The sequence below is a fragment of the Myotis daubentonii genome, chromosome X, assembly GCF_963259705.1.
Source record: "Myotis daubentonii chromosome X, mMyoDau2.1, whole genome shotgun sequence".
Taxonomy (NCBI): Eukaryota; Metazoa; Chordata; class Mammalia; order Chiroptera; family Vespertilionidae; genus Myotis; species Myotis daubentonii.
The window spans coordinates 57301892-57315811 of NC_081861.1; the positions used below are offsets into that span (position 1 = coordinate 57301892).

Genomic DNA, 13920 nt, shown 5'->3' on the forward strand with positions numbered 1-13920 from the left:
CCTCATAATTTTTGTTTTGAGGCATGTTCACTTAAAAAAAAAAGGAAACTAAGAGATTATTGGGAAGGCTATATACAACCCACTCTAACTCTTTGCCTAGGTTTCTGACAAGTCCCTTGTCCCCTCCCTACCCTAGTCCTCATTCTAAATTTCCTAGAAGGGTATAAATGCAGGGGAGAAGGTGGAAAATGGTGGCTGTGCTTGTGCAGGGTGTGCCTATGTGTGTGTGAGGTGGTGGCCAGCGAGAAGAGGACAGAAAGCAGAAAACGCCAAAACCAAGGCCTGGGGCGGGAGTGGGAGGGGGTGGAGGGTGTTGCAGAACCGCCTAGGTAAACAGAGAAGGGCAAATTCCAACCCCAGGAACGTGATGCCACTTGTGGGCCCTCAGATTGGATAGGACAGAGATGAGTGTGAGGGTGGTGCCTGCTGGGCCCCCGAGCACAAACCGGAGGAGGGGGCTGTATGTGCGAGTGCATGAGCCGGGGGAGGGGACGCGCGCTCCTGCTGTACTGGCCTCGGGAGTTGGGGGGCGAGCTCCTTGGTGACGCGAGGCCCTCACGTGACCGGGAGCTGCAGAGGGACGCAGCCTTCGGTGCAGTCGTCACTCCCTTCTGGGTACCAGCGCCCCGCTGTCCTGCGCGCGGCGGGCTGGCACCGGCCCAGGGCAAGCGGAGCAGGTAAGGGCCCGGGACGCGCGGGGCCCAGGGCGGCGGCCGCCCGCCAACCCCGGAGGCCGGCGCAGGGCATCAGCGCCTGGTCCCCGCCGGCTTTCTGCGCCCCGGCTTTCCCGGGAACTTCCACGGCGACCCCGTGGGGTGGGGGTGCTGGGGCGGCGGGGTTCCAGGGAGGGCAGCAGAGCAACTCAGCGATGGAAGTCACCGCCGAGTTCTTGTAGGAAAATGGTGAAGCCGCTACGGGGACACGGGGCGGGGGGAGGGGGGACGCGGCCCGGGAAGGGGGGGGCTCCAGGAAGGGGGCGGACGGGGCGGGTGGGCGCACCCGCTGGGCCAGCGCTCGGCTGCGGCGCCACCCGCTCCCCCTCGCCGGCCCCTGCAGGTCTTCGGGTCCCAGAGTCGCGGCCGCGCGCTCCAGGCGAGAATCGGGAGGAGGAGCCGCCTGCAAGGATAGGCCCAGGTGGGTGCGGGGTACGGTGGTGGGGGGCGGGGGGCGGGTGCAGTGCCCAGTCAGAGACCTCCCCCAGGTTCTTGTTCCCAGTCCCCAGTCCTCCATTTTGCTGTATGCTGAGCTCTGGGAAGGGAAAAATGGTGGGCTTTGTGGGAGGGAGGAAAAGGAGCGAGCTGGAGGGTGGGGCTGGAATGGAGGCCCCCTAGAGGGCGCACGAAACTCCTGAGGTGGGGAAAAATGACACTTTAAAAACCTTTGATATCAGGCTCTGAATCCTACTGGTCAGTGCACCAAGCATTCAGTCACTCCTTGCCTTTGTCTTACTTGTGTTCAAAGAAAAACAACCTGGAAAAAAATCTCATCATGGCAGATATCCACCACGAAAACGAGGAAATGGAGCAGCCCATGCAGAATGGAGAGGAAGACCGCCCTTTGGGAGGAGGTGAAGGCCACCAGCCAGCGGGAAATAATCGACGGGGACAGGCCCGCCGACTGGCCCCTAACTTCCGATGGGCCATACCCAATAGGCAGGTCAATGATGGGATGGGCGGAGATGGAGATGATATGGAAATGTTCATGGAGGAGATGAGAGAAATCAGGAGAAAACTTAGGGAGCTGCAATTAAGGAATTGTCTGCGTATCCTTATGGGGGAGCTCTCTAACCACCATGACCATCATGATGAATTTTGCCTTATGCCTTGATTCCTGCCATTTTCTATGAGATTAATACTGTGATTCCCACTGTTATTTTCTTTTTCCTTGCGTTTTCTGATAGGCCTTTACTGATCTGTTTGCTATGAACCTCATGTAATTTCCATGTGTCAAGTGGGTTCTGTGTTACCAGCTTCTATTTGGAGATTGCCTTGGCACACAGTCTTAAGTTTCTGCCAACAGTAGTTTCACCCATTTGCATGGAAAAATGTAAAGTTAATAAAGCAAATAAAAATCAACCTATACATTTATTGTCTCATTAAACACACACACACACACACACACACACACACACGCACACACACGGGAGGGCAAAAGTAGGTTTACAGTTGTGAGTACACCCAACACAGTATATACTTGTGTTATTAATTCTTGTGTTACTTTACATATGAACAACTATAAACCTACTTTTGCCCCACCTTTTATATAGGAGTTCTCCCCGAAAAATCTGAAATCAAATCCCTCAGGGTGTTAATCAGGGAACATTTCTCTGTGGTTGGCTAGTCTATGATTTTTTCCCTTTAATTATCTGGAGTTTCAGGAGTAATGAAAACAATTTTTTTCAGTGAGTCTATGAATGTAGTACAGGAACATAATACTGCTTCAACAAACTTAAAGAATGAACTTTAAATATCTCCCAGTCTTAGTTGAAAGATAAACTTTTTTATTACAGATACATTTTTTTTAGAGTCAGTTTTATGTAAAATGAGGACTAATGCTTGCCTGACAGGCTGCAGAGTGGAATAAATGAGGTGTATAACTGTGTTGAGCTACTTCCTATGCAACTCCTCAGCATTTAACAGAATCCTGCCCCCATCAGGTGTGGGAATGACTAAAGGGAGCTTTCACCCATGCTCATAAGTACAGAGGGCCAAAGTATGTGGGTTCCACCTTGCCAGTTCTCTGATATTTGCAATACTCTTGCTTCCTTGTGCATTGCCTTATCAGTTGAGCATACTTGCCCTTCTGCTGGCTCCTGTTGCTGATGTGCAAGAGTCAAGTCGTCAAGGTAACAATACCTCACTGATTTTTCTGGAGTCCTGGTGAGCTAAATCTCCCTTTGACCTCTATAGAAGTTTAAAAAATGCCTTTATCTTCCCTTTATAATTGCTTATCAAGTTAACACCATTCCCATGGTTCTTGGTCTTAATGTTGGCTCTTAACCAAACAACTTTAGGGTTTATTTTTATTTATTTTTTAAAAAATATATTTTATTGATTTTTTACACAGAGAAAGGGAAGAGGGATAGTTAGAAACACTGATGAGAGAGAAACATCAATCAGCTGCCTCCTGCACACCTACTGGGGATGTGCGCGCAACCAAGGCACATGCTCTTGACCGAAATCGAACCTGGGACCTTTCAGTCTGCAGGCCGATGCTCTATCCACTGAGCCAAACGGGCTAGGGCTACCGTTTATTTTTATGCCCCTCCTTTTCAAAGAATTCAGAAATGAAGGCACTGGGGCCTAGCTCAGGAGGCACATCTAGATGTCACCATGGTGTGTCCAAGATACACTACTTCAGGACACCAAAACAAGCCGGCTAGCCCAGCCAGTGTTGCTCAGTGGTTAAGCGTCGACCTATGAACCATTAGGTCACGGTTCCATTCCCAGTAAGGTGAGGGCACATGCCCAGGTTGTGGGCTCAGTCCCCAGTGGGGGATGTGCAAGAGGCAGCTGATCAACGATTCTCTTGTATCATTGATGTTTCTATATCTCCCTCTCCTTTCCTCTCTGTAATCGATAAAAAATATATTTAAAAACAAACAAAAGCAAAACAAGCAGGTTAAAAGCTTTGTTTTGCCCATGTTTCTATCCTTTTTGGGGATTTTCTCAAAAGAGCATCTGGACAGGCCTGCCCAACCAGTTTAACAGACTTACCTGAAGATAAATGGAAATTATATTAGGGAAACACATTTTTTTTTAATATATTTTATTGATTTTCTACAGAGAGGAAGGGAGAGAGATAGAGAGTTAGAAACATCGATCAGCTGCCTCCTGCACATCTCCCACTGGGGACATGCCCGCAACCCAGGCACATGCCCTTGACCGGAATCGAACCCGGGACCCCTCAGTCCGCAGGCCAACGCTCCATCCACCGAGCCAAACCGGTCTCGGCGGGAAACACATTTTAAAGCTGAAACACTCCTTTCCCATTTTTATCCCTACCACACCTGAAACAAACTGCTTTGTAAGTTCTTAAAAACAATACTAAGTTTTTAAGCATTATTTTTGCTTGAGTGTGTGCCCTTCTCAAGATAGTGATTAAGTCTTAATCATCCTGGAGTCAGTTACTAGTGCCTGACATAGAAGATATTTAATTATTAATTATTTTGACTGACAATCAACTATAATGGAGTTCAGGACCCAGCTCAGTACTGTTCCTAACTGTCCTTTATAATTAAGTGGCCTAAGGCAAGTAACTACTTACCTGGAAAGTATTACTTTTCATTTTCAAAGGAACGTGGTAAAAAAATTCTCTAACCCCAAATCCGTAATTTTTTTTAAACCTTGTATGTGTCAGTGTTTACATTAACACAGACCATTTACTTGCTTGGTAATCACCTAGGGAAAATGTGAAAAATGCTGACACTTCCTATTCTCAACCCCCCATATCACCCCCAATCACCCGACAGGAATTACTATTTTGACAATTCCTCAGGTGATTTTGATGCATCTGAGTTTTGACAACATAAGCATAGAGAAACACTGACAGTGATTAAACCACTTCACAAATATTGTGACTAAATTACCTTATTGGATTCCACAAAGAATATGCTTTTCCAAAATAAAACATTTCTAAGATTGGATTGCATTAAACAGTGTATATATTTAAACCAGTACTGTTTTGTTTTGTTATTTTGGTTTTTAAAAAATATATTTTATTGACTTTTTTTTACAGAGAAGAAGGGAGAGGGATAGAGAGTTAGAAACATCGACCAGCTGCCTCCTGCACACTCCCTACTGGGTATGTGCCCGCAACCAAGGTACATGCCCTTGACCGGAATCGAACCTGCGACCCTTGAGTCCACAGGCCGACACTCTATCCACTGAGCCAAACCAGTTAGGGCTAAACCAGTACTGTTTTTATCTTTCCAAATATCCTATCAATGCATGCAGTTATTATTAATGATATTATTAATCATGAATCTAGTAATAAATTTATGATAATTATAACATTATTAAATAAGTTAGGTATTATCATTTTTATGCAAGCTTGTGCCCTTTTATAATAATTTTTGTCTTAAGACATAGGACTTAACTGGAAAGTGGAAAAAAAAAAAAAGAAAAAGAAAAAACCTAAAAAAATCCCTCTAGGTAGCGTAGGTGAAAAATGTCCCTTATATTTTGGTTTTGGTTGTGATTTCAGAGCATACTGCTTTTTTTTCTTTGTCTTTTTACTATGTTTTCGGATTTTAAAGTCCATAAGTGCATACAGTTTTCTCTAATTTTTAAACCCTTTTCTCTCCGCCCCCCCATTTTGACATTTGCACTTGGAGAACACCTGAGTTTTGAAGGTATGGGCCTGCCTCCACCCCAGAAAGGGGGAATTTGGTTTTTCCCTTCCGAACTGGAAGAACATTTTTATGAAGAATTTTTGTGTTGGAGAATTTAACAGTGTTACCCAAGGTTGTGTCTTTTAGGGTGGTTCATTTTCTCTGATCCTTTGTTACTCAAAGTAAAGTACTAGGATTCCTAAGAAATGTTCTGTTCTTGTACATTTTACTGATTGAGTCAGGATTAATTTTATTTCACAGCTAAGAACAGTGGTAAAAACTTGTTTACAAAAATGCATTTTGGAAGAGAAAAACATTGTAAAACGTGTAGTGAATGTTTCTTCAGTTTCTTGTTCATCCAATGAGGAAAGGGCATTGCCTTTCTTTTTACCATTAATCACTTCTCAATAAACGTGAGATCCTGTTGAGAAAAATAAAAATAAAATAAAATAAAATAAAATAATTTTTGTCTTAATCATCCTGGAGCTCAGTTTCTAGCACAGTACCTGACATAGTAGATATTTACTAACATAATAATGCATTTAATTATTCATATTAAAATGTTTAAGTATTGAGTCTTTGAGGGTGGTTAATTTTTACACTCCTGTTTTAAAAGTTTCTGTGAGGAACATTTTAACACTAGAAAGACTGAAACTTAGTATATACCTATATTGCCCAAAAGCAGTCAAAATGACTGCATTGTGAAAGAATAATATCGGAGCACTCTTCACTTATGTTCCTTAGCTTTTCCAATAACTCACTTCTATTCGACATTTCTTTCATGAATTTAGGGCGCAAAAGAAATAAACAACTTATTAGAACAAGTATCACTGCATAAAGATTCGAATAACAAGTACTAGTTTAGCTTATTGAGCAACTGCAACTTATCAAGTATCAACAATTTATCATGTACTTGTATGTTATCATGTGACAGTAATTGAAAAAAAATGAAAACTGTTATTTCAATACAAAGCCGAACTGGTCATATAAGAAATTTACTCAATTCAATAATAAGAGTCATTTGATTATTTAAAATCCCCCCCCAAGCAGTCAAAATGACTGCTTTTGGGCAATATAGGTATAACACACATATATATATACCGGAAATGAAGGAGGGGGAGGTAACTACAATTATTAATAAACCCATTTATATGTTGTACAAAAAGTCACAAAATTCTAAGACATTGTGTCCTTACATACGTAATTGTTTTTTTAATTGAAATTAAAAAGCAGTCAAAATGACTTCCTTGGGCAATCTAGTGTTAAAATGTAACACTTTTTATAATTATGTAATACGAGGTCATTATTACATATTTGGATTTTCAGAGAATATAAACAATACCATAATCCAATCATCCAAAGAAAATACTTGTGAACTTTTTATATATATATTTTATTGATTTTTTACAGAAAGGAAGGGAGAGAGATAGAGAGTTAGAAACATCAATGAGAGAGAAACATCGATCAGCTGCCTCCTGCACATCTCCCACTGGGGATGTGCCCGCAACCCAGGTACATGCCCTTGACCGGAATCGAACCTGGGACCCTTCAGTCCGCAGGCCGACGCTCTATCCCCTGAGCCAAACCGGTTTCGGCAGATACTTGTGAACTTTTAATCATCCTACATTTAGTCAAGTTAAGCCAGACTCAGAAACTTTAGAATACTGTGTCTTACAAAGCCCCTGCCAATGATACATTTAGCTTATGGTTATTTTATAGTCTATCTTCTGCGCTCATCAAAGCTAATTGGATCACATTTGACCAACTTTCAATTAGCTCCTGTTTTTCAAAACTGAAAACAGTTGTTTTCATTTCAGCAGATCCACCCTCAATTGGCAAATTTGGGAACATTAAGTGAATAAATATACTTATAGAACAGGACAATACTATTTATTTTTGAAACTGAAAAGTGCCATGCACAGAAAAAAGACTGGATTACACGAATGACATGATCACTGAGCAGGAAGCTTGTAGCAGGAAACTGTTCATCTTGATGGGTGGTGGAACAAATTTTGGACCTGTTTAGATTGAAATATACTTGGGACATTCAGAAGAGTTCCACTAGAGAAGTGCATAAAAATCTGTAGAGCCAGAGAAGACAACAGCCTGGGCTAGAGATGTGGAATTGGGTATCTTCATCACTATGACTAGTGACAACTGCAGAAGTGTATGGGATCAGCCAAGGAGAACATGGAAACTGAGAGGACATGCAATTTAGGGAAGCAATGTAGCTCAAGCTGTAAGAGTCCAAGGGTTGGAACCTGTCAGCTCTAGTTGGCGCTAAATCTCTACTCTGTCACTATTCCAAGTAAAATAATATTATAGAATAGTTATAAAAGATTCACATTGAATATAAGAACAGAGAAAGGGTGAACCTAAGAGAATGTTGAAAGGCTATTATACAAATGGCATCTATAAGAAAGCTAGTATTGCTTTTCAAGTATCAGACAAGGTAGAATTCAAGGCAATGGGAACTTATATAAAGGGGGCATTTAATAAAGAAAAAAGATCAATATACCAGAATGGTATAATAACCCTTTATTTATATGCACCTAAAGGTATAAAGGAAAAATAAAAATCAGAACAAAAGGACAAGTAGAAAATTCCATAATCATAGTCAGAAAGAATAATATAAGTTTTTGGTAACTAATAGTATCATCAGGAAAATAAGTAAGGATATCAAAGATTTTTCTTAATTATTAATACATTTGACCTTGTTCACATATGTAGAACCCAGCAAACTATTGAATAACTGGGGAGATATAAGTTAAAAAATTTCTAGAGCTTCCACAGATGGGAAATTATTCAGTTGTCATCAAATTACAGAGTCCTCCTTGAACACTGGGGGCATTCATTAGAACCTTCAGAGGAAAATATTTTAGTATTAGTAATAAAATAACCCTAGAGTAAACATGCCTGATTAAGTTTAAAGATAAGCCTCAAAAGAGTTAAATGATCTGCCCGCCAGAATTAAATCCAGCACCCTTTAACAGAAAAATAGATTGTGCTGAGCCAGCTCAGCCAAGGGTTCGCCAGCCTGAGGGAGGGCGGCAAAAGATGAAGAAAAGACAGACAAAGAGAATAAGCTGGGTCTAGGTGGATCTTCCTGTGCCTGGCAGAAGCCGCAGAGAGAGATCCAGACGGCAAGCTGAGCCTTTATTTTATAGCCAGAGGTAAACAAGGTAGTGGTCACCATAATTATAATGTTCTTGTGAGTTTCACTTGTTTTGGCAGCACTTGCTGCACCTCCCACAGCCCATTAGCTACCTAGGAAGGATCTAGGGAGCGTCATAAGGTCAAGCCTAATTATGCTAAGAGGGCTGTGCTCTCTAAGCTGGGACTTGTTTGTGGCTTTGCAAACAGGTCAGTCCTAGGCTTAACCTTATAGCCGCTCCCTACAATATATAATCCAGATTTCCAATTACACAAAATTCACAATGTTCAGTCTCTAATAAAAAAATTACTAGTAATACAAAAATGGTAGAAACGTGACAAATAATCACAAGGGGAAAAAATAGTCAAAAAGAACAGATCCTCAGATTACAGCAATGGTGAGATAAGCATTCAAATATTTAAAACAGCTATTGTAATAAAAAATATAAAAAGAACATAAAACAACACCAAAACAAACAATCCAATTTTTTTAAAATGGACAAATGATCTGAATAGACACTTCTCCAAAGAGGACATACAGATGGCCAATAGACTTAGGAAAAAATGCTCAACGTCACTAATCATCCGAGAGGTGCAAATTAAAACCACAATGAGATATCACCTCATACCTGTCAGAACGACTATCATTAATAAATCAACAAACAACAAGTGTGGAGGACAGGGAACCCTTGTGCACTGTTGGTGGGAGTGCAGATTGGTGAAGCCACTGTGGAAGGCAGTATGGAGTTTCTCAAAAAATTAAAAATGGAACTGCCTTTTGACCCAGCAATCCCATTTATAAAACTATATCTGAAAAAATCCAAAACACTAATTGGAAACAATATCTGAATACTTATGCTCATTGCAGCATTGTTTACAATAGCCACAATTTGGAAGCAGCCCAAGTGCCCAACAGTAGATAAGTGGATAAAAAAGCTGTGGTACATTAAACAACGGAATACTACTCAGCAGTAAAAAAAAGGAAACATTACTTCTTGTGACAGCATAGATGGACCTAGAGAGCATTATGCAAAGTAAAACAAGCCAGTCAGAGAAAGACAAGTAACATGATTTCACTCATATGTGGAATCTAATGAACAAAATGAAATAACAGGAAAAATAGAGACAGACTCATAGATAGAGAGCTATCAGGGGTCTGGGTGTAGGGATAGGGATTGAGCAAAAAAGTTAAAACAGAGAAAAAACTCATGGACACAGACAACAGTGTGGTGATTGCCAGGGGGAGTTGGAGTAGGGGGTGGTGCAAGAGGATATAGGGAGGACAAATGGTGATGGAAGTAGGGTTGACTTCGGGTGGTGTACACACAATGTAGTGTACAGATATGTTGTGGAATTGTGCACCTGAAACCTGTATAATTTTGTTAACCATTGACACTCTAATAAATTTAATAAATTCATTAAATAGGAAAAAATAAAACAACTATTATAAATATACCCAAGGATTTAAAAGAAAATACTAATAAATTTATAATGAGGGTTTAAGTGGCTGATATAAAGGATATACATGAATATTTTAGAGATTAAAAAGGACAACTTCTGAATGAAAATTTTATTTGTTGTGAATAGCAGCAGATTAGACACTGCAGAAGAAAAAATCATTGAGTGGGCTGGCATAGCAACAGACACTATCAAGAGCTTCCTCAGGGATCTGTAGAACAATATAAAGATGTTTAATATATCTGTAATTAGACAACAGGAAAAATACTTAAAAAATGACAGAAAGTCTTCCAAATTTAAGGAAAATGAAAAACTCAAAGAGTCAAGAAACCCAGTGAATTCAGGCAAACTAAATACAAATAAAGCCACAGTAAAGCATATGTCATAATATCTGAAAACTAGCAATAAAGAAAAAAATATTAAAAGCAACTGGAGAAATGTGACGCAAAGCATAAAGGAAAACAAAGTTTTACTTAGAAACAGTGCTAGTCAGAGTACAATGGAAAGATATATTTCAAGTGCTAAAGAAAATAAAACTTGTCGAACTATAATTTCATATTCTGTGTAAATGTTTTTCAAAATAATGATAAAATGCTTTAGAATCCAACAAAACCTGAAATGGTTTGCTGCCAGTAGACCAGAAATTCCTCCCCCCCCAAAAATTTAAATGTACTTCCAACTGAAGGAAAATAATGCCACATGGAACCTAGAACCTGTGTAATGACTAAAGAACACCAGATATGGTAAATGTGCAAGTAAACATAATTTTTCTCAGTTAACAAAAATGTTAAAAGATTATTTTTAAAGCTAAAAGTAATAGATAACAGGAAGATACAGAAAATTCTCTAATAATTGAAATTGAAACAATATTATTATAGCCCTGGCTGGTTTGGCTCAGTGGATAGAGCTTCAGCCCGTGGATTGAAGGGTTCAATTCCAGTCAAGGGCACGTACCTTCCGGGCCCCAGGTCAGGGTGTGTGTGGGAGGCAACCAATCGATGTGTCTCTCTCATATTGATGTTTCTCTCTTTCTGTCTCTCCCCCTCCCTTCCCATCTCTCTAAAAATCAATGGAAAGTATACTCGGATGAGGATTAACAACAACAACAAAAACACACACAAAAAACAAAACATTATTTTAAGTTTATGGATCAATGAAGACCTCATAAAAGGAATTATAAAATATTTTGACCTGAGCAATAACCATAAGAACATAGTATATCAAAATATGTGGTATGTATATGCATACATCATGGCCGTGTAGGATTTATTCCAAGGATGCAAGGCTGATTCGACATTTAAAAAAATAAACCACCTGGCAGGCATGGCTCAGTGGTTGAGCATCGACCTATGAACCAGGAGGTCATGGTTCGATTCCTAGTCAGGGCACATGCCAGGGTTGTTGGCTCGATCCCCAGTGTGGGGTGATGCAGGAGGCAACCGATCAATGATTCTCTGTTATCATTGATGTTTCTATATCTCCCTCTCCCTTCCTCTCTCAAATCAATAAAAAAAAATAAGCCAATGTAATTCACCAAGTAAAAAAAATAATATTATAACATCAATTGATACAGAAGAAAGATTTGACAAAATACAACGCCCTTTCATGATAAAATCTTTGAGTAAGTAATGAATAGAGGAAAACTTCCTCCACTTTATACCGAGTATGGACAAACTACCTACAGGTAACAATGTACATAATGGTGAAAGACTGAAAGCTTTCCCCTTAAAATACTTCTAGCCATTGTAGGAGGGCAAGAAAATGGAGCCCAGCTGGAATGGCTCAGTTGGCTAAGCATCTTCCTGTGCATGGAAAGGTTGCCAGTTTGATTCCTGGTCAGGGCACATAGCTGGATTGTGGGTTCGATGTCTAGTTGGGGCATGTAGGGAAGGCAAACTCATCAATGTTTTTCTCTCTCTCTCCCTTTCTCTCTGTAAGCATGTCCTCGGATGAGGATTAAAAAATAAATAAATAAGCCCTGGCTGGTTTTTTTATTATTTTATTGATTTTTTTACAGAGAGGAAGGGAGAGGGATAGAGAGTTAGAAACATCGATGAGAGAGAAACATCGACCAGCTGCCTCCTGCACAGCCCCTACTGGTGATGTGCCCACAACCAAGGTACATGCCCTTGACCTGAATCGAACCTGGGACCTTTCAGTCCGCAGGCCGACGCTCTAACCACTGAGCCAAACCGGTTAGGCAAGCCCTGGCTGTTTTAGCTCAGTGGATAGAGCATCAGCCTGTTGACTAAAGGCTCCAGGGTTTGGTTCTGGTCAAGGACACTTGGGCTTTATCCCCAGTGGGGGCATGTAGGAGGCAGCCAATCAATAATTCTCTCATCATTGATGTTTCTATACCTCTCCATTCCTCTCTGAAATCAATAAATATATATTAAAAAATAAAGAAAATGGAATGAAAGGCATACAAATTGAAAAAGAAATAAAACTATCCCTATTTGCAAATAACATAATTATCTATGTAGAAAATCCCAAGGAACCTACATATTATTATCTTTTAAATAATTTTCATGTGAACTTGCAAAGAATGTCTTATAAAATAAAACAAGACACTATTTGCTGATGTGTAAAGAATTCCTCTACTAAACAAGGGTATCATCAAGCTACTTATGAAAAGTTAAGAGACTTGGTTGTCTTTACTGTGCACCAGGCTATAGTGTCAAAGGAGTTCATGTTAAAACTAAGGGAAAATTGAGGTGATCGGGAAAAATCATCCCATTTCCTCAAGTTGTACACCCAGATTACAGAAGACTGTCACACTCTCTGCCCACCAAGGAATGTCCTAGAGCAGTGGCTCTCAACCTTCCTAATGCCGCGACCCTTTAATACAGTTCATGTTGTGGTGACCCCCAACCATAAAATTATTTTTGTTGCTACTTCATAACTGTAATTTTGCTACTGTTATGAATCGCAATGTAAATATCTGATATGCAGGATGTATTTTCATTGTTACAAATTGAACATAATTAAAGCATAGTGATTAATCACAAAAACAATATGTAATTACATATGTTTTCCGATGGTCTTAGGCAACCCCTGTGAAATGGTCGTTCGACCCCCATAGAGGTCGCGACCCACAGGTTGGCGACCCACAGGTTGAGAACCGCTGTCCTAGAGCTTAGGAGTGTGTATGGTCATAAGAGTCCCGGCATTGACACTTATACAGGGTGTGCCCCTAAAAATGTATGCACACTTTAACAGCTGATAGTTCAATGTTTAATATGAAATGTATTTTAATAAATGCTGCCTTTACAATTATTCAAAGTGTGTGTATACATTTTGGGGACACCCTATATTTAGCCAGTACTACAGGCAAACCCCTTCAGCCTCCATTTCCTCTTTGGTAAAACAGATGTCTACTGGCACCTACCCCATAGGCTTGTAGTAAGGATTAGATGATATAAGTAGAGCACCTTACACAATCCTTGTCACATAATAAAAGGTATTGAGAGTGAAGGTAAGTTACTTACAAAACCTGTATGAAATGTGGAACTTGTAGATAGTAATAACAAGAATGCGTGGAGGCAGAGACAAGGAAATTATTGTATCTTTATGTTTTCAGCTCTTATGCCAAATGCCATGGAGAACCGTGGTTCTGTGAGCAAATCCAGAGCCAGCGATTCAATACAAAAGGCGATGGTAATGGACGACATGGTCTTCTCTTTTAGCCTCATCTTCTTTCTTTTCTTTCTGAGAGCTGCAGCAGTGAACTGGTCTTGAGGCTCTTCTTAGAGAGGCTACATCTTCTGGACTGAAGTTGTCCAAAGTTATTTTCAAATTTGAAAGGCCATGCGTATCACTAATGTGACGAGGAGCAAAAAACAGAGAATTAGCTGCAACATGAAACAGTAATAAGGAATCATATCTGACCAACCAGCCATTGTGATGATCAGATTTTTCACTCAGAGAAGGCCCTCTCTTCACTCTGCCAACAGCAGGGAGTTCACAAGCTCGAAGTA

General features: G+C 40.4%; 1 protein-coding gene across 5 annotated transcripts; it reads left to right on the top strand.

The window, feature by feature from the left end:
• Positions 1-374: 374 nt before the first annotated feature.
• BEX3 (brain expressed X-linked 3) lies at positions 375-2075 on the top strand. Of its 5 annotated transcripts, none has more exons than XM_059678811.1 (3): positions 375-668; positions 706-731; positions 1475-2075. In XM_059678811.1, exons 1-3 carry the CDS (start codon positions 463-465, stop codon positions 1825-1827), a joined length of 585 nt encoding a protein of 194 aa, XP_059534794.1. In that variant the 5' UTR covers positions 375-462; the 3' UTR covers positions 1828-2075. The 5 variants fall into 5 exon arrangements, with proteins under 5 accessions (XP_059534794.1, XP_059534792.1, XP_059534790.1 ...); XM_059678809.1 differs by lacking the exon at positions 706-731 and adding an exon at positions 1057-1134 and having other exon boundaries at positions 387-677; positions 1496-2075; XM_059678807.1 differs by lacking the exon at positions 706-731 and adding an exon at positions 1057-1134 and having other exon boundaries at positions 391-677; positions 1462-2075.
• Positions 2076-13920: the final 11845 nt, after the last annotated feature.

Bases quoted from the DNA above. Each gene is read 5' to 3' on its own strand.
- BEX3 (XM_059678811.1), top strand. From the start codon at position 463: ATGTGCGAGTGCATGAGCCGGGGGAGGGGACGCGCGCTCCTGCTGTAC. The intron at 669-705 runs GCGGAGCAGGTA...CGCGGGGCCCAG, and splicing joins CTGGCACCGGCCCAGGGCAA to GGCGGCGGCCGCCCGCCAAC. The intron at 732-1,474 runs GGCCGGCGCAGG...AAAACAACCTGG, and splicing joins GGCCGCCCGCCAACCCCGGA to AAAAAAATCTCATCATGGCA.